General features: G+C 36.2%; 1 protein-coding gene across 9 annotated transcripts in view; it reads right to left on the bottom strand.

The window, feature by feature from the left end:
• Positions 1-20,847, bottom strand: part of LOC100450705 (cytochrome b5 reductase 4) — a 128,913-nt gene that overhangs the window by 64,878 nt on the left and 43,188 nt on the right. For all 9 annotated transcript variants that reach the window (XR_008526271.2, XM_002817103.3, XM_054557815.2 and 6 more), the window contains exons 4-8: positions 12,392-12,473; positions 7,036-7,068; positions 3,434-3,494; positions 2,043-2,100; positions 325-418 (exon numbers count right to left, since the gene is read on the bottom strand). Coding sequence is in view for 8 of the 9 variants with exons in the window: in XM_002817103.3 (XP_002817149.3) it covers positions 325-418; positions 2,043-2,100; positions 3,434-3,494; positions 7,036-7,068; positions 12,392-12,473 (328 nt within the window). In the remaining variant the exon portion in view is untranslated. The remainder of the gene's footprint in view (positions 1-324; positions 419-2,042; positions 2,101-3,433; positions 3,495-7,035; positions 7,069-12,391; positions 12,474-20,847) is intronic.

The raw sequence follows: 20,847 nt of genomic DNA, 5'->3' as shown, positions 1-20,847 counted from the left end.
CAGTAGGACATGTGACCAATGGGCCTTGGAAGACTTCTTGTAGGTGTCAAGCACGAGAGATTTTACAAAGCTGGGCCAACAAGTATTTTATATTATTGATTTTGATTGCATCTAGTTGCTTAAACTTGGAAAGGTGAGGTCACACCGCCACTTGGTAGTACTTTTATTAGTGTAAAGAAATTACAGGGAAAAAACTGATCAAAAATGACAAACCAAAATGGTAACAGCAGATAAAATATTACAGTTACTTAGACTGTAGACCAAGTTATTGCCATATTTAAAGAAAACCAGAGCTCTTTCCATTAATAATAATAAAGTACTCACCAATATGTATAAGATATAAACAATCCTTAATAATTGTTTCTGCTCTAAAGGAATCATTCTGATGATCAACTATTATTGAGTCTAAATTGATATCCTTAAAGAGAAAGCAAAAATAGAAAGATTAGAAAGTAAAATTTTCCCCCAAACTTCTACAACTATACTTTTAAGGTGATCTGTGGTAGTTCATATGGTGCTTCTTTATTGAACCTCCAAGCTAAACAAATGTGACTTCTGTTTTTCTCTTACAACCCAGTTTTTCTCCTTCAATGGACATACCAAATTTTAATTACTACATATTTGTCTCTGTTTAATTTCTACCTCATCCACTAATCTCTAAGCTCTAAGGTTAAGGGACTATCTTTAGAACATTGTTTGGCACCTAGTAGGTGCTCAATAAATATTTTTTGAATAAGCAATATGAACCCCCCCACCCCCCAGAAAATTACAATCAGAGCAGAAACCAAGATATTTGTTGTTCATCTTTATCTTTTCTGTAATGTATGATCCTGGGCAAATTACATAACCTCTTGACCTTAGCTTATATAAAAAAAATCAATTCACTAACATATTTTTAGATGTCTCTAACTTCTACATAGCCTTGGTGTAAGATATATATTATTTATATTATTCAATGAACAAATTATTCCACATGGAAACCTTTCTTATTCCCTTAGCCATCCATCCTCTGTGTCCCATTGATATTACCAGTGCAAGTGGACCTCCCTAGAGCCTGTGCTCTGGGTTTTGAACTGTGTGATGAAGAGACAATATCAAGAGGGAGTGGAAAACAGGATAAGTAGCGCCTCTGGCCATCTTGGCTCTTTCCAAGCAGAGGCTGGTCACTCCTGCAGAATGACCAAATCATGCTGCAAGAGTGAGAGGAACCCACTGGTTCAGACATGGTTCTGCTACTATAGAAGTAGCATGAATTCTCAAAAATTCCTAGCTGCCAGAGCTTGTCTTTAAATCTACATATCTCTCAAAGTGTGGGAACCTCAACAGTTGCTGGAGGATGTGCTTGGAGATATTTTAAATTGTCTGCATATTTATCTGATTTTCCAGCTAGACTGTAAGCCTTTTGAAAGTCAGGTCTCTACGTATCTGGCCTATCATTAGATCCCTGATATCTAAGGCTGTGTTCTACATGAAGCAGGTTATAAATACTTAGTGAATGAACTATCTCCCTAACTTTAGTTTTGATGGTTAATGAATAACCTCCCTAACTTCAGTTTCAAATGGGCATCTGAACACCATTAGTGGTTTAAACATACTAAGCCACAGCCACAACGAAATACCTTCTCCAATCCCAGTTTATGTCTAGGAAATTTGTTCTTATGGTGAAGTTAACTGAGATTCATATTTTGTTATCCATGCTTTACACACACACACACACACACACACACACACACACAGAAAAACACATAAAATACTTCTTACTCTGATTTTTAAGAGGCTATAGGAATGGCTGTTAAGAGCAGATGTTCTGGAACCAGACTGCCTGAGTTCCAAATGCCAAATCTGCCACTCAGTGTGTAACTTTGGGTGAATTACCTAATCTTTTCTTTGTTTCCTCTTCTGTACAAAAGGGATAACAATACTATCTACCTCAAAGAATTGTAGTGAGAAGTAAATAATATAAAAAAGTGTTTAGAAAAAGACCTGGTACATAAATTAACATTTATTATTTACTTCTCTTCTGATTTTAAAGACATATTTACCTTCTGTTTAGTATATATGGCAATGGTGACTAAAGAGTCTGTTTGGAACCAATCATAGCTGTAAAATATAAATAAAAGGATGAATATTTATATTGACAATCATGTGCATTAACACATATTAATCATTAAATGTTTAAAATTTATAGTGAGACATATCTGTATTTCTCTAGGTTAAGCTTTTTTTCTAAATAAACAGTGGTCTTACCATGTTACATTCTTCATTATACTGCTGACAACTATTTCTAAATTTAAAATATCTATACTTCCATGTATTCCCACTTGAATAAAAACAAAATATCCTCAACAAGACCCATTTTATAGAGCCTACACATCTCTTTACTAAAATCTTCTTTTATCAGAGCAAAACCAAAACAACATATTTTGTTAAAGAGTATGAAAAAGTGTACATGTTTATTATCTTCATTCCTCCCTGTCACAAATATATTAGTAGTGAAGAAATGAACTCAACAAGGTTGTTTAATGGGTCCATAGTGAAACTTAAAGTGAAACTAAGTCTTCTGTTTTGTTATAGCTATTGATCAAATTGATACTCTTTTTGCACTTATCACCTATATAGGCTAATCAACAGAGGGCATCCTTAGTCCCTAACTTAAAATTGTATATGAAATAATTTAACAAATATAGCAGGATGCTGATGTTAGAATAATGTAGACTGGTGGTAGAGAGAAAAGGGGTAAGAGAAAGAACTACAGAGAACACACCTGAAGGCATTTTAAGTGTCATTAACAAAATATATATGTATTGCTTAAGTTACTGTTAACTGTTTAAGACAACTATTGGGCAATACATTTTGAAGAATTCCCATTAAAAATTGATAAAAATGAACTAGATATAAAAAATAGAATATTTAAATACATTATGGCATGGTCACATGATGGAATGCAGAGAAAAAATGCTTTCACAGAATATTTAATGGCATAGAAAAATGCTCATATGCTGTCACACCAATATTATAAAAATAGAATAATATGGAAGTAGGTATTATATTAATCTAACTGGAAAATATAAATAATAGTATACATCTAAGGATGGTGAGATTACAACTGATTTTATCACTTTCTTTTGTATTTCTCCATATTTTCTATGTTTTCTACTATTAGTGTATTTTTTATAATCAAAAAATATTTTAAAATAGTTTGTTAAAGTATTGGTGTTTAAAATGGATCAAACCAGTTATATTTAAAATTCACATTTATGGAACAGCTCATTCTCCAACAACATCTAATAAACGAGGCACTACAATTCTTGTGTCAAAGATGCATGACTAATAGTAAGCAATAAATCAAACCCAGAGCTACTTTATTTTTAAAATGTGTACATTTTTGTATATAATTGATTTAACTTTAAAAATTTTAAATAAGAATGCATACCTTGGATAACTAGGACCTTCTTTGGCAAGTGTATCTGTCACTTGGCTCTTGGGAAGCATGCCTTTACAAAGAAAGATAGCTATAGTTCATCTACAAAGTATTTTTAATTTTTTGTCTTTTAAGTTAACTTCTTAGTGAAATATCACATATACTCATAGAAGGATACAAATCACAAATGTACTACTCAATATATTTTTACTTGATTTTAGCCAAAAGGCCGTGATAAAGCGAAACATACCTTGCAGTCAGCACTCTCTTCATGCTCCCTTTTCAATCACCATCCCTGCCTCAAGAGTAACATGTATTCTGACTACTAACACCATGGTTAGTATTTGCCTATGTTTGATCTTTATATAAGTAGAATGATAAGACATGTTCTCTTTTAGTCTGGCTTTTTGTCCAATATTCTAGACATTACAGTTATGTGAAATAAGCATGATAAATAATAAGCAATAAATCAAATCTAGGCTTTCTGAAATTTTATCCATGCTATTGAATTTATCAGCTTGGTCCTTTTTGTAACTGAGTAGTATTACATTATATGAATAGTTTACAATTTATTCATTCTCCTGTTGATGAACATTCAGGTTGTTTCCAGTTTGGAGCTATTATTATACACAGTGTTGATATAAATATTCTTTTACAGGTACATGCATATTCTTAAAGAACACATATCTACATTTTTGGTTAGTATGAAGAGTGTTTGTATGTTTAGCTTTAGAAGATACTACTGAGTGGCTTTTCAAAGTGGTTGTACCAATTTATACTTTTTACCACAGTACAAAGTGTTTGAAAGTTCCAGCTGCTCCACAACCTCACCAACATGTGGTCTTCTGTCTTTTCCCATTTTACTCACTCTTGTGGGTATGCATTCTTGTGGGTATGCACACCCACAAAATGCATCTTGGGTGTATGATGCATTTTAAAAGCCCACTAATGCTATGGTTTTTAAATGACTTCAGAAAACTCTGAGGCATGGAAGAACTCAAGATATTGCAAACATTAAGTATTTCCCCCCTACAATAGAAGTGCATTGTTTGTATATGGTAAGATTTAGTCTGGAAAAAAGAAGTACTGCTGCTACATGACTTTTGAAAATCATTGCATCAATTATATTACTATTTTTCAAACTATACAGGAACAAAAATTAATGGTTAGTATCTGCTGAGTCTTGGGTGTCCAAATTAGAAATCACAGTATTTGATATAAATTTAAGAGTTGCAAGACACCTTTGGGACCAGACAGTTTAGAGGTTTTCAAGATTCTTTTTAAACACAAACCTTTTGTTTCAAGACAAGCTCAAGTGCAAGTAAGATGTAAAACAGTCATATTTTTCTGAATGGGCTGATGGTGAGCCCTGAGTCCAGGCCTTACTCATTCAGCTTCCATTTCTTCCCACATAACTCTGCAGAACACTATTTTCAAATAAACAAAGGAAGCCTCAGAGATGTGACAACAAGGTCAGAGTTGTGAACTAATAATTAGTGGGCACTAAAAGAAGAGTGCTCTACTACAAAACTACAGGTAAAACAAGAGAGGACTACAAGAATTAAATGTATTTTTTCTAATATGGTAAAAGCGAGACAATATAAATCTTATTAAATTAAGAAGCACGGAAAGATTTAAGAGATTAATGTTGTTTCTCTTTTGGAAGTCTCTTAGGTATATAAATAAAAATCAAATGCATCAAAATCTAAGAATTTCTGTAAGAAAACGCTATAAACAGAATTCATAAATTGTAAGTCAACACTGATCTTGTATGACCTAATTAGGACCAGAAAATCTGTACTTAAGCTCAGCGCCAGTACTGTGATTTTATGCAAGCCACTGTTTCCTCTTCCTCAAATTGGAACTATTAATAGCAATGAAATGCTCCCTGCAATCTCATGGGTGAGCAAATGAGACAATAATCAAACATTCTAAAAAACTAGTATAATTAAGATATATCTTATTAAAACAGAATAATAAGCCATGGAATGTATCTTAATTTAAAACTAACTAAAAACAAAAAAAACCCTCAAACTTTACATAATATTATTTTGAGTAAGTTGAAAGAATAGGGGGTGAATGTGTAGTGAAAAAAAATTATTAAGTAATGCAAGGTGGACTGAATGCATGTTCTCCCTTCCATAAATATTGGTTGATTGAATGCCGTCAATTTGAAGGGATCGGGTCTCTAGTGCAATAGGAAAGTAGTCCAACCCATTCAGTATTTTAAGCAGCTACTGGAATAGTAACATAGAATGCAGGCAGATCACATTTGAAAATACAGAGACATACCACATAGACTTAAATGAGCGAAAAGGGAAAAGCAGCTAATAAATATATAGATAGATAGACATGTTCCAATCTTACAGGGTCCAGGTCACAAGAGGTAACAGTGCTAACCAAATCACTTGTGGAGTGCTATATTCCATACTTAACGCCACCTTTTACTCAGAAATTAGTCAAATGCAGTGCATCCAAAGAAGGCAACAGAAAAGCATAGGTTCTGGAAGCCATATGTGGTGGAAAGGAAATGCCTAGTCTATCAGTAATCAATCATTAAGCAACGGTTGCTTTTGTAGTGCCACAGAAGAGTCAATCATCAGATGAAACCAAAGATCAGTCCCTCATTTAATAGAGTGTTATATTATCCGATGAACAACTTCAGGTACTATAAATTGCATAAATTAGTCCACAATATAGACTATTTCAGTTAACAAAGAAAAAGGTAACTCATCTGGCAATCTAGCTTGTCAGTTGCATTTCTATAACTTTCTTTTGCAAATGAAAGAAAAAAATGTTTCTAAATGTACATCAATATAGTTCAGTCAGAGTTAGCACCATGCATTTTATGTCAGTAGTGACCAGCATGTCAAACTTTTTTGTGGGGGAGAGGAAGTGTCAGTCACTATTTGCAAGTCATCTAGAATGGCTGGATGCACCACTCAGCTTAGAAAATTGTAGATTAATAAACTATTTGGCATGTGTATGCAAACAATGGAGGTGAGCTCACATCTAAGAAAACTGACTTGTTTTGTGTTGTTTCTGAGGAAGAAACTCCTAATTGCTACAAGTATTCAAACTGAGGGAAGATAACATGTATTCAGGGATGTCACAGAAGGCACGACGATTAAGAGTAATGGCTGGAATAAGGAGCCTATAAAACCCTACAAAAGACTCTTAAGTTTGGGCAAGTAAAGCTATCTTTCATATTAAAAAAAAAAAAAAAATTCTAGGCTGGGCACAGTGGCTCACGCCCATAATCCCAGCACTCTGGGAGGCCGAGGTGGGCGGATCACGAGGTCAGGAGTCCAAGACCAGCCTGACCAACATGGTGAAACACCATCTCTACTAAAAATACAAAAATTAGCCAGGTGTGTGGTGTGCACCTGTAATCCCAGCTACTCAGGACACTGAGGCAGGAGAATTGCTTGAACCTGGGAGGCGGAGGTTACAGTGAGCTGAGATGGTGCCACTGTACACCAGCCTGGGTGACAAAGCAAGACTCCATCTCAAAAAAAAAAAAAAAAAAACTAAATGCCCCAGACAATTCTGTGAACCAATACTATTCATAAGCATGTGAACATGATTCATTTATTATAAATTTATAGACTTACCATTTAAGACTTTCTTTTCCTCCTCACGATAGTCTGTATAGTGATTTAGAAAAAAAAGACAAATAAGAATACTTTAATGTCAATGAGAATGTCAGTCCACATTACTGATTTCAAGATAACATCCCTTCTTTTTTGAAGGGCTTTCTTCTAAGGCCTGAGGAGAGAAACAGCCCAATATAGAAATGGCCTTTGTTTTAAACAAGTAAGTTTCATCTCTGAAGATTGCCAGACCATATTTCTCCAGATGTTTGTCTCTCATTTCATTTGGATTTTTTCTAATTCTTTGGTCACTTTTTTCTAATATCTTGGTTAATTTCTATATGAGCATATGTAAAAGTCAAGTTTCATCCAGGTTATCATATTTTAAATTAGTCCAAGTCAACCAGAATTTATTAGATTATACTTCATAAATGAAACACACACATTAACAACTCAAAGAAAGATGTCTTCTTATCTTTCCCTTTTACTGAGTTCAATGCATAAAATGATCGTTATTACAAGTTTAAAATATGTTCAGATTTTTGCATGTATACCCAATGCAATTATTAGTGTTACAAACCCAGAAAAAAAATTAACAGGTATTTTCTTTCAGGATGGCGGCCAACTCACAAATCTATATTATATTCTAATAACTACAAGTGTTATACCATTATAGTCAAAATAAACACCTCAACAAGTTGTCAAAATTTAAAAAAAAAAATGGGATAAGCTAACAAAAAATATTCAAGTAGTCAAATGGAAAGACATCATTTCTTAAGCTGACATCATCTTGTTTTATACAAAAGAAACTAACGTATTTAAAATCAAAGCTTTCAAATTTTTTGTGTTCCAATATTTAATCACCAGAAATTCCATAATTAATTCCACTTCACTCATCCATCCCAAAATAATAATAATTAAGGAAGCCAAATGACCATCCTTTTCCTTTTCCTCATTTTACCAAAATAATTTTATAGCTGAAAGGAATTTTAACAACATACAGCAAATTATCACCTGATCTCCTAAAAAAGGCTGAAAATCTGAGGTCAAAGAACTTGAATGAAATCTACCACTCCAGTAAAAAAGTCAAAATTAGATTTGTCTCTCCTGAAACAGAGTCCTATTTTTCTTGGCAATCCAGGAGTTAATATTTCCTAAAAGGATAGTAGGCCTAAAAACCATTTAAACTATACTTCAAAATGAGCTTTGTTTATCAACTGCCAGATACAAATCTGGCCATTACAGTTTGCAAAGGATCACTGATGTCTCTGCTTGGCCATGTACTTTCATCCAGTCAGTTTTATCTGTCTTTGCTGTTGCAGTTGTGATTATTTGTTTTATCTTAGAAATTCACAGAACATGTATCTATTTTCAGTGTACAATAAGGTCAACAGTTTAATAAATCTCATTTATCATGTAAAACAATTAGTTTTTACCTAAGAGGTTCACAGATTTTATTGTCCCAGGTAATTTATTTCTAAGAAGAAAATATTATCTCTTATGATTACTTCTTGCTTGATCTGTCAGAACTTTCTGGATTCTGCGAAATTAGTAGTTCCCCCCCCAGCCCCGAGTCTTTTTTAAATACAAGATGTACTAGTAGAAAGAGAACTTCCACTTAAAGAATCTGGGTTACCTTTAAAAGTTCTCCTAGTCTGTGTTTACAACTCTTTTCAAAAACTGAGTTATAGAAATGGAGGAGACTGTTTTTCACTTTTAAGCATATTTACATCTGAATCATTTTAGTCACAGGAGATACTTTCCTCTCTGAAAAGAAATCTGATGTTTTCTCTTGGTAACTAATTCCATCATTTAGTTGGCTCCATGGCCAATCAAATTTGTATCTTCTCACAATGCTGGTTAAACTGCTTTACTCTGATGAGAATCTTTATTTCTGGAGAGGTCAGAGTCATTTAGAAGGCTGGTGCTGTGATCTAATAGCACTCAGCTCTTCCTTGGTAAGGATCTTTAATTATGACCCAAATCTAGTTTACCTCCGCTGAGCAGAGGCACAGGATACCCTGAAATAAAGAAAGATCCAGTAGGAAGTTCTTTTACCAATATGCTCATTCTTTAATAAACATCTATTGATCATCTTAACAGGGATATTGACATAATACGGACATTGACATACCATTTGGATAAAAAGTTAGAAAAATAAGAAAATATATTCAATCTGCTTATCATACATAAAGATAATTTGGAAAGAGTCACAACCACAACAACAACATCAACAGAAACACGTCCTTGGTGTGTGCATGGGAGAGGAAAACAGTAGATGGCAGGCAGAACTATGATAAGGGTGCTTCTTCTTGAATTACACAAGTGCAATACTTATTCAAAAAATACCATAAACGGAATTAAAAATAAAGTCAATAGGCTTTTTTTTTTTTTTTTTTTTTTTTGAGACAGGGCCTCTCTCTGTCACCCAGGCTGGAATGCAGTGGTGATATCTCGGCTCACTTCAACCTCTGCCTCATGGGTTCAAGCAATCCTCTTGCCTCAGCCTTCCGAGTAGCTGGGACCACAGGCATGCACCACCAGGCTTGGTTAATTTTTTTTTTTTTTTTTTTTTTTTTTTTTTTGGTAGAGACAGGGTTTCGCTATGTAGCCCAGGCTGGTCTTGAACTCCTGAACTCAAGTGATCCACCTGCCTTGGCGTCCCAAAGTGCTGGGATTACAGGTGTTAGCCACCGTACCCAGATGATATGCTCTTTTTAAGATTGCGTGTGGCTGTAAAAGAGGTATACAGGAGGTGTTATTGAAGCACAGAAGAAGAACGTTTCTACTGGAAGAAATTTGAAAGGACTCTATAGAAGAAGTAGTATTTTAGCTAAGTTTTGAAAATGTGTAGGCATTTGTCAGGAGTCCCTGAAGAAAAGCATTCTAGGAAAAAACAATGCTGAGCATTAATTGAATGTTTCACAATTATCTTGTAGCTACATTCCTCATCCCCCTTTCTTATTCCAAAAGGTTGGTATTATGTCACTATCAGATAAGAACTCAGTCTTGTTGCCAGGGATCTTACTCACAAAGTCCTAAATTTACCATTCTGTATTCCCTTACCTGCTTAGCCTTGCCAGAGGACTTCTTGGTTCTGTATAATGTGTTTAATAACCATTTTTCCTCTAGAAATTCCTCCATATCTCTAAACACAACTCTTCATAACACAACCTAGACCTGTTTCTTTTTTTTAATTAAATATATTTTTTTAAATTTTTGTAGAGACAGAGTTTCACTATATTGCCCAAGCTAGTCTCAAAATCCTGGGCTCAAGAAATCCTCCTGCGTTGGCTTCCCAAAGTGCTGAGATTACAGGCATGAGCCACCACACCTAGCCAGGCCTAATTCTTGTTTTTGATTTAAAAGTCATACTTATTTCTCAAATCTTACAAAACTTAATAATTTTTGCAGTTTTAAACTATCTTTACCTTACTTTCTTCTATTCATCTTTGTAATCATCTTCTGAATCATCTTTCAATTTTATACATCTCTCAAACTTCTAGTTCACTAGCAGAATTAAAATGAAGATTTAATAGTTCAAATCCACATATTCTGAAAAATCCGAGGATTAAAAAGCTTTAAAAATACCAGAGTATTAATTTATCCTAGGATCAGTTTTTCCTCCATTATTCATTTAATCACAGCATATGCTGTATTTTTAGAAGTTCATATTTTCTCCCCAAGTTGGCTTCACTTGTCATTTTTCTAATCAATTCTGCAATTTGTCAGTTATTTTCCATTCCTGTCCTATCATCAGAGGGATTACGATTCCTTTCTTATCTGGAATCACCTGTACATGAATATACACATGTTCAAAATTCCTCTTTCTATGAAAACAAAACAAATGCTAACACAAACAAAACATCAGTCAGTCACACCACTACAGCAAGACACACTTCCTGTTTAGGTCTGCATCTGCCCCCTAACCAGGGACTTCTTACTTCTACCTCCCATTTTTAATTACCTTTCCCTTAAATCTCTCTGGCAAGAATTACCCAGACAATGGGCCCTATAGCAGAAAGAGCAAATTAAGGCAGCCAGGCTGAGATAGCAAACTTGTCTGTCCAGTAAAGCCCACTTCAGAATGACTCCCAGCCTCCCTCTCTCCACCAGTAACTGTCTTACTTCTCCCCTATCAGTTAGTCTCTGAGCTTGTGCTTTGTCTACCTAAATTGTCTCCATTTTACCAATGAGGAAACTGAGGCTTCTAGAAGAAAGAACTTTGACTGACTTTACACAAGTTGAACTTCCAACTGGCAGGCAGCCCATTCAGTAGATGTCTTGTCCTTGCTCACAGTGCTGTGACAGTAAAAGAAATCTTTGAAAGTAATGTCTCAGCCCACTGTAGGTCCTGGTATCTATCTCCACCCTCAGCTCTACAGGTGCCAGAGTTTGCCTAGGATGAACCAAAGAGCTGTCCAATGCATGCGTACCAGCTTAACATGTATGTGCCACTAATACCATCATTTTTAATAATAAAAAACTAATGCATATAAGATGGTTTCTCTACTTCAACACTATTAACATTTTAGGCCAGAAAATCCTTTGTTGTGGGGGTCTGTCCTGTGCAACGCAGGATATTTAGCAGCATCTCTGACCACTATCATTTAGAATGCCAGTAGCATTTACTTTTGTTCTAACAACGAAAATGTCTTCAGACATTGCCAAATGTCCCCCCGAAGAGCAAGATCAACCCCAGTGAAAAACAACTGACATATACTAAAAAAAAATACATTACAAAAAAGCAGGTAACATTTAATGAGGCACCTCTCTGCCTTACAAAAGGTTTGTTTACCCATGGTTTCTTCAAGTGGGCTTTTTCAATTAAATAACTCTGTAGTTTTTAGTAAGATACAATACCTACAAGCCTCAGTATCTTCACTTTTAAACTGCTCTAAATCCCTCTTCCATCTCAGAGCTAGGGGGAAGAAACTGGTTATACTTTACAAGAAGTTTAAAGTAAGAATAGGAGTTATCTATAGTGAGGGGGCAGAGTTGGAAGGTTCATGGCAAATGGGAGAAAAAGCTGGGAGGGAAAATTTCACTGTATAACTTTTTGTATTTTTAAATTTTTGAATCATGTGACTATATTATTAAAAAAAATTAAATTCTAAAAACTAATCTAAAAATCAACCCTAAGTGTTGTACTCCTCACACTGAACTTTCTCTAAAAAACAGTCGAACTTTTAAGGGAAAGTCACAATATGATTCTAGAGAAGAAATGAAGGAAAACCTCTGGAGTGGCTAGACCAGGAGGCCAACGAAAATGACAAAACCATAGTGATTTGTACAGACCTAGTTGTTTAAATCCAAGTTAAAAAAAAAATACATGTGCACCACACATCTATGCTGGTTTAGCACCAGCACCACTTACCTTTCAGAACAGTAGGTTTAATGGCCATTCTGCCAACCAGGCATTCTTTCAGCATGGATTCATAATTGACCCAACGATGAACCTAGTATGTAAAACAAATGATGGAAAAGCAACATGACTAACTCCACAGGATGCTCTCATTTTAGTATGAGCAAAACTAAACTTTCTGAAACCACTCTCAACACACACCTAAAAACTAAGAAGCATATTCAATTAGTCTACCAGAGTGTGATAGAAAGGCTGCACAGATAGGGATTGTTAAGAATAGTATTCTCAAAGTGTTGGGACCTTTGGAAGTTCCTGACACCCTTTCAGGTCTCCATGAGGTCTCAATTTGTTTCATGATAATACTAATAAAAAGTTACTCGCTTTTTTTTCAGTTTTGACATTTGCTCTGATGCTATAAAAGCAATGGTGGGTAAAACTGCTAGTATCTTGCATTAATCAAGGCAGTGGGTCCAAACAGTACTAGTAATTATTATCTTCTTCACCACCATGGACAGGGGAGGGGGCATGAGGAAGATATTTAAGAATACTTAAGAATATCCTTCATGAAGTAGAAAAATTATTAATTAAATTTTGACCCTTGGGTACATATTTTTATTATATTTTGTGTGACAAAGTGGGAAATTCTCAAAAAGATTAGTGCTACAAAGTATGATGGTTTCCCTGTGAAGAGACACTTAGACGATTGTTTGATTTGCAAATGGAACTGGGCTTTTTTCATGAAAGGCCATTCGGCATATGTTTACCTACATAACAAACCTGCACATCCTGCACATATACCTCAGAACTTAAAATAAATTAAAAAAAGAAGAAGACATACATGCAGTCAACCAGCAGCGAAAAAAGCTCAATATTACCGATCATTCGAGAAATGCAAATCAAAACCACAATGAGATACCATCTCATGGCAGTTAGAACGGCTATTAATAAAAAGTCAAAAAATAATAGATGTTGGCGAGGTTGCAGAGAAAAGGGGACGTTTATACACTGTTGGTGAGACTGTAAATTAGTTCAACCATTGTGGAAAGCGATACGGTGATTCCTCAAAGAGCTAAAAACAGAACTACCATTTGACCCAGCAATCCCATTTCTGAGTATATATCCAGAGGAATATAAATCATTCTACCATAAAGACACATGTACACGACTGTTCACTACAGCACTATTCACAATAGCAAAGACATGGAATCAACCTAAATGCCCATAAATGACAGACTGAATAAAGAAAATGTGGTTGATATACACCATGGAATACTAGGCAGCCATAAAAAAGAACAAGATTATATCTTTTGCAGGAACATGGATGGAGCTGGAGGCCATTATCCTTAGTAAACTAACACAGAAACAGAAAACCAAACACTACATGTTCTCACTTATAAGTAGGAGCTAAATGATGAGAACTCCTGAAAACAAAGAAATGAACAACGGACACTATTTGAGGGTGGAGGTTGGCAGGAGGGAGAGGAGCAGAAAAAATAACTATTGGGTACCACGCTTAGTACCTGGATGATGAAATAATCTGTACAACAAATCCTCATGACATGAGTTTACCTATATAACAAACCTGCACACGTACCCCTGAACCTAAAATAAAAGTTAAAAAAAAAAGAACAAAAAATGAAGGGCCATTTATAAGAACTACTAGTAAACAAACTGATTATTCAGACTCAGATATTTAACAGGTATTTTCTTGAAAATAAAGTGATTCTACTGCTTCAAGGAAAACAACTGATAGTATTTGCTGTCAGATGCCACTGGTGGAAATTATATTTAAACAATCGTCTGCAAGGCACCTTCTCAATATGCCTTAAAAGTCTTAAAATAGGCCAGGAATAATTTTAAGGTGGGGTGGCTCATGCCTGTAGTCCCAGCACTTTGGGAGGCTGAGGTGAGAGCATCGCTTGAGCCCAGGAGTTCAAGGTTGCAGTAAGCTGATCATGCCACCACATTCCAGCCTGGGCAACAGAGCAAGACCCTGTTTGAAAAAAAAGGACTTAAAAATCTGCAGCTCTTTCACTCACATATTTAGGAATTTACCTGAGAAAATATTTGCATGTATATAAAGATGTAGGTACCAGGATACTCATCACAGCACTACTTAAATTAGCAAAATATTGGAAACAATCTAAATGCCCAATTGTAAAGGACCGGCAAAGGAAAATCAATCTATAATGCCATTCAATACAATACTATATAATTATTAAAATAATCAGCCAAAAAATATTGATACTGGAATCTTTATGGTATATTCCAGAGTAAATAAATATACACTAAAATAGTAAGTATGTAAAGTATAGAAAGAAGATAGTTGACCAGAGGTATTTCATACTTGCCTCCTCCACTAAGAACCAAGATAGTGAATGGATAATTACATTCTGAATAGATCATCCAGAGAGAACACTGAAATTCAACAGTAAAATGACAGGAGATACCTAAAGCAAGAAATGAAAACGAAGTGAGGCAGCCTACGAGGCTGGGATCAGCTGGAAGCCGAGAAAGACTCAGGTTGGAGAACTTTAGCAGTCCACATTCCCACCATGGACTCCTGCAATCCTAGCCACAGAAGAACCCTTTGACCCTTGCAGGCCCTGACACTAAAATAGAGAGCTGCTGGGAGATTGTGTGATGGCACTGCTCCGGGGAGGGCGCTTGCACTGGGTCTCACAAGCCCCCTGAGACCTAAGCAGCTACAGTAAACGGTCATTTCAGAGCCCTAGCCGCAACAAACTGCACACTGTACTAGAACCCAGCAGAACCCAAACTGAAGTGCAAGAGAAGCATGGCTGCTGCCCCAGGAGTTTAGGTTCAAGGAACTGCCAGCTACTGCACCATGGGCTGAGGCAAGAGTAAGTCACCAGGGCTGAAGAACAGCTGGTGCGTTCATTCCCCATCCACTGGCCTAGGCTGCCTACTACTGAAGGCAGCACCACTCTGCCCAGTGGCAGGGTATCACCACAACTGCTGTCTCCCTCCACCTGAGCATTCCGCTGATGGCCTGGGGATTGCTCCTGCCTACCATGCCTACCATGGCTGGCCTCATCCCCCTCTGCCTATTCCACAGCACAGTTTGAGGGCCAGGAGATTGCCCAGCCCAGTCCAACACACTGGCACCTGAACACTCCTCCCAGGGTCCTGAGGTTGGACATACCAACCTGGCTGCTATCACCACAGCTAGCACCTCCTTGCACATGCCATCTGCAGGGTTAGAGACTGGCCTGCACAGCCCATAACAGCCTCCACCAACATAAGCGTGTACCACCTGGGACCCAGAGGTCATCCTGCCACTGCCACTGTCATCACCCATGCCACACCACCTGCCCAGGGGCCCAATAACTCACCCACTGTTGCCACTATTGGGATCCAACTAGGCCACCAAGAGGCCCAAGAATCAACCTGCCTTGATGAACTAACCCTGGTGCCAGCATATGCCATCCTGGGGCCCAAGGACAGACATGCTTAGCCCATTGCTCCCACCACTGGGGCCCAAAGACTAACCTACTTGGGGTCCTAGTAACCAGCAAAACTTCATCGCAGCCTCCACCAATAATTGTACCCTAATACACCGAGGAAGTCACAATCGTCATTGATGCCGTTTACACCTGAAGAAATCATATAGAGACTACACTACTGCACACACCCAAGATCAAAGCCAAAGTGTCCTACCCCACCAACATCACAGATACATCTACAGGAAAAATTTCGCCCATATGAAAGCAAATTAAAAAAAACTGAAAAAGGGCCGGGCACGGTGGCTCAGCACTTTGGGAGACCAAGGCGGTAGGATCACCTGAGGTCAAGAGTTCGAGACCAGTCTGGCCAACATGGTGAAACCCCATCTCTACTAAAAATACAAAAAAATTAGCCAGGCGTGGAGGCGCATGCCTGTAGTCCCAGCTGCTTGGGCGGCTGAGGCAGGAGAATCTCTTGAACCTGGGACGCAGAGGTTGCAGTGAGCTGAGGCTGCACCGCTGCACTCCAGCCTGGGCAACAGGGTGAGATTCTGTCTCAAAACAAAACAAAAAACAAACAAACACACACACACACACAAAAAAAACAGAAAGAAGTGACTGTTACACCAGATGTGCAATATCCACATAAGGACATAGGAAACATGAAAAAGCAACGAAATATGACACTTCCAAAGGAACACAATAATTCTCTGGCAACAGATCCCAATCAAAAAGAAATTTATGGAATCCTAGAAAAAGAATTCAAATTATTGATTCTAAAGAAGTTCAGTGAGGTACAAACAGAATTATAAAAAACAATACAAAAAACAATTCAGAATATGAATGAGAAATTTACAAAAGTGATAGACATCATGAAAAAGAACCAAACAGAAATTCTGGAACTGAAGAACTCATTGAATGATATACAAAACACATTCAAAAGCAAATTATTATTTGATCTAAAAAGAGAGAGAAACTCCAATACAATAATAGTGGGGGAGTTCAAAATCCCATTCTCAGCATTAGACGGATCATCTAAGGAGAAAAATCAACAAACACTGGATTTAAACTGGACTTCAGACCAATGGACCTAGCAGACATTTATAAAACATTTATCAAACGATTGCAGAATACACATTTTTTTTCATCAGCACATATAACATTGTCCATGACAGACATATGTTAGGCTACAAAACAAGTCTCAACATATTTTTAAGCACTGAAATCCTCTTGAGTATATTTTCAGACCCCAGTAAAATAAATCAATACTAACAGGAACTTTCAAAACCATACAAATACATGGAAATTAAACAACATGCCCCTGAATCACTATTCGGTCAAAGAAGAAATTAAAATGGAAATAAAAAAATTTCTTGAAACAAATGAAAATGGAAATGCAGCATACCAAAACCTGTGGAATAGCAAAAGCAGTATCTAAGGGGGAAGTTTATAGCAATAAATGCCTACTCCAAAAAGTTGACAGATATCAAATAAACAATCTTACAATGCACCTCAAGGAACTAGAAAAGCAAGAACAAACCAAAGGCAAAATTAGGAGAAGAAAAGAAATAATAACTGTCAGAGCAGAACTATATGAAATAGATTTTTTAAAAAGATACAAAGGATCAATAAAACACAAAGTTGATTTTTGAAAAGATAAAACAAAATTGATAACCCACTAGCTAGAACAACCAAAAAAAGAGAAGACCTAAGTAAACAAAATCAGAAATGAAAAGGAGACAACACAACTGATACCAAAGAAATAAAAGTCATCAGAGACTATTATGAGCAACTATACATGAACAAACTGGAAAACCTAGAGAAAATGGATGAATTCCTGGAAACATACAACCTATCAAGATTGAATCAGGAAGAAATAGAAAACATGAACAGACCAATAACCAGTAGCAAGATTGAATCAGTAATAAAAAAAATCTCCCAAGAACAACAACAACAACAACAACAAAGGACTAGATGGATTCACTGTAAAATTTTACCAAATGTAGAAAGAAGAGTAAATCAAAATCCTCCTCAAATTATTCTAAAAAATTGAAGAGAAGGGAATTCACCCTAATTTATTCTACAAGGCCAGCATTACCCTGATACCAAAACCAAGTAAGTGTACAAAAACAACAACCAAAAAACCCCCACAAAACTACAATATCACTGATAAACATAAATGGAAAAATGTCAAGAAAACACTAGCCAAATGAATTTGACAGTACATCAAAAATATAATACAACATGATGAAGTGGAATTTATCCCAAGGAGTCAGGGATTGTTTAACATACACACAAATTAGTAAATGTGATACATCACATCAACAGAATGAAAAACAAAAATGGTATGATCATCTCAGTAACACAAAAAAGTATTTCATAAAGTTCAACATTCCTACATAATAAAAACTCTCAACAAACTAGACATAGAAGGAATATATCTCAAAATAATAAAAGGCCATATATGACAAACCCACAGCTAACAACATATTGCACTGGGAAAAGTTAAAAGCCTTTTCACTAAGAACTGGAACAAGACAGGATGCCCACTTTCACTACCCCTATTTAATACAGTACTGGAAGTTCTAGCCAGAGCAATGCAAGAGAAAGAAATAAAAAGCATCCAAACTGGAAAAGAGAAAGTCAAACTGTCCCTTTTCACAAATACTATTTTCTATTTAGAAAAACCAAAAGACTCCACCCAAATAACTTAGAGCTCATAAACAAATTCAGTAAAGTTATAAGACACAAAATCAACATACGAAACTCAGCAGTGTTTCTATACGCCAATAATAAAACAGCTGAAAAAGAAATCAAGAAGACAATCCTATAAACCATAGCCACAAAGAAAGAAAGCTACAGATAAATTTAACCAAAGAGATGAAAGATCTCTACAAGTAAAACTACAGAACACTGATGAAAGAACACAACTGGTGAAAGGACACAAACAAATGGAAAGATATACTATGCTCATGGATCAGAAGAATAGTAACAATCAGAAGGAACATACAGCCCAAAGCAATATGCAGAATCAATGCAATCCTTATCAAAATGCCACGTTATTTTTCACAGAAATAGAAAAAACAATCCTAAAATTCATATGGAACCAAAAACCCACTAGAATAGCCAAAGCAATCCTAAGCAAAAAGAACAAAGATGGTGACATCATACTACCTGATTTCAAAATATATTCCAAGGCTATAGTAACCAAAACAACATAGTATTGGTATGAAAGTAGACATATAAACCAACGGAACAGAACAGAGAACCCAGAAATAAATCCACATATTTATAGCCAACTAATTTTCAACAATGATGTCAAGAATATACACTGAGGAAAGGACACCTTCTTCAATAAATGGTTCTGGGAAAATCGGATATCCATATGCAGAAGAATGAAAATGAACTCCAATCTTTCACCATATTAAAAAATCAACTCGAAATGGATTAAAGACTTAAAATATAGACCCAAAACTATAAAATCACTAGAAGAAAACACTGGAAGAACACTTCCTGACATTGGTCTAAGCAAAGATTTTATGGTTAAGACCTCAAAAGCACAGACAACTAACACAAAAATAGACAAATGTAACTATATTAGACTTAAAAGTTCTATACAGCAAAGGAAACAATCAAGAGAGTGAAGAGACAACATGTTGAATGGGAGAAAATATCTGCACTCTATTTATCTAACAAGGACTGATATCCAGAATATATAAGGAACTCAACCATAAAAAAGAAAAGGAAATCCCAATAAGAAGTGGGCAAAGAACATGAATAGACAATTCTCAAAAGATGACAAATGGCTGATGAGGATATGAAAAAATGCTCAATATCACTGATCATCAGGGACATGCAAATCAAAACCATAATTAGATATCATCCTATCCCAGATAGAATGACTATTACAAAAAAAAAAAAAACAAGAAATAATAGACGCTGGTGAGGATGTAAAGAAAAGGGAACTCAGAAATGAACAAAGCCTTCAAGAAATATGGGACTATGTGAAAAGACCAAATCTACGTCTGACTGGGGTACCAGAAAGTGACGGGGAGAATGGAACCAAGTTGGAAAACACTCTGCAGGATATTATCCAGGAGAACTTCCCCAATCTAGCAAGGCAGGCCAACATTCAAATTCAGGAAATACAGAGAATGCCACAAAGATACTCCTTGAGAAGAGCAACTCCAAGACACATAATTGTCAGATTCACCAAAGTTGAAATGAAGGGAAAAATGCTAAGGGCAGTCAGACAGAAAGGTCGGGTTACCCACAAAGGGAAGTCCATCAGACTAACAGTGGATCTCTCAGCAGAAACTCTACAAGCCAGAAGAGAGTGGGGGCCAATATTCAACATTCTTAAAGAAAAGAATTTTCAACCCAGAATTTCATATCCAGCCAAACTAAGCTTCGTAAGTGAAGGAGAAATAAAATCCTTTACAGACAAGAAAATGCTGAGAGATTTTGTCACCACCAGGCCTGCCCTAAAAGAGCTCCTGAAGGGAGCACTAAACATGGAAAGGAACAACCGGCAGCAGCCACTGCAAAAACATGCCAAATTGTAAAGACCATCAAGGCTAGGAAGAAACTGCATCAACTAACGAGCAAAATAACTAGCTAACATCATAATGACAGGATCAAATTCACACATAAGAATATTAACATTAAACGTAAATGGGCTAAATGCTTCCATTAAAAGACACAGAATGGCGAACTGGATAAAGAGTCAAGACCCATCAGTATGCTGTATTCAGGAAACCCATCTCAAGTGCAGAGACACACATAGGCTCAAAATAAAGGGATGGAAGAAGATCTACCAAGCAAATGGAAAACAAAAAAAGGCAGGGGTTGTAATCCTAGTCTCTGACAAAACAGACTTTAAACCAACAAAGATCAAAAGAGACAAAGAAGGCCACTACATAATGGTAAAGGGATCAATTCAACAAGAAGAGCTAACTATCCTAAATACATATGCACCCACTACAGGAGGACCCAGATTCA

Source organism: Pongo abelii, chromosome 5 (genome assembly GCF_028885655.2).
Source record: "Pongo abelii isolate AG06213 chromosome 5, NHGRI_mPonAbe1-v2.0_pri, whole genome shotgun sequence".
NCBI classification, from domain to species: Eukaryota; Metazoa; Chordata; class Mammalia; order Primates; family Hominidae; genus Pongo; species Pongo abelii.
This window is presented reverse-complemented; position numbering and strand designations above follow the sequence as displayed.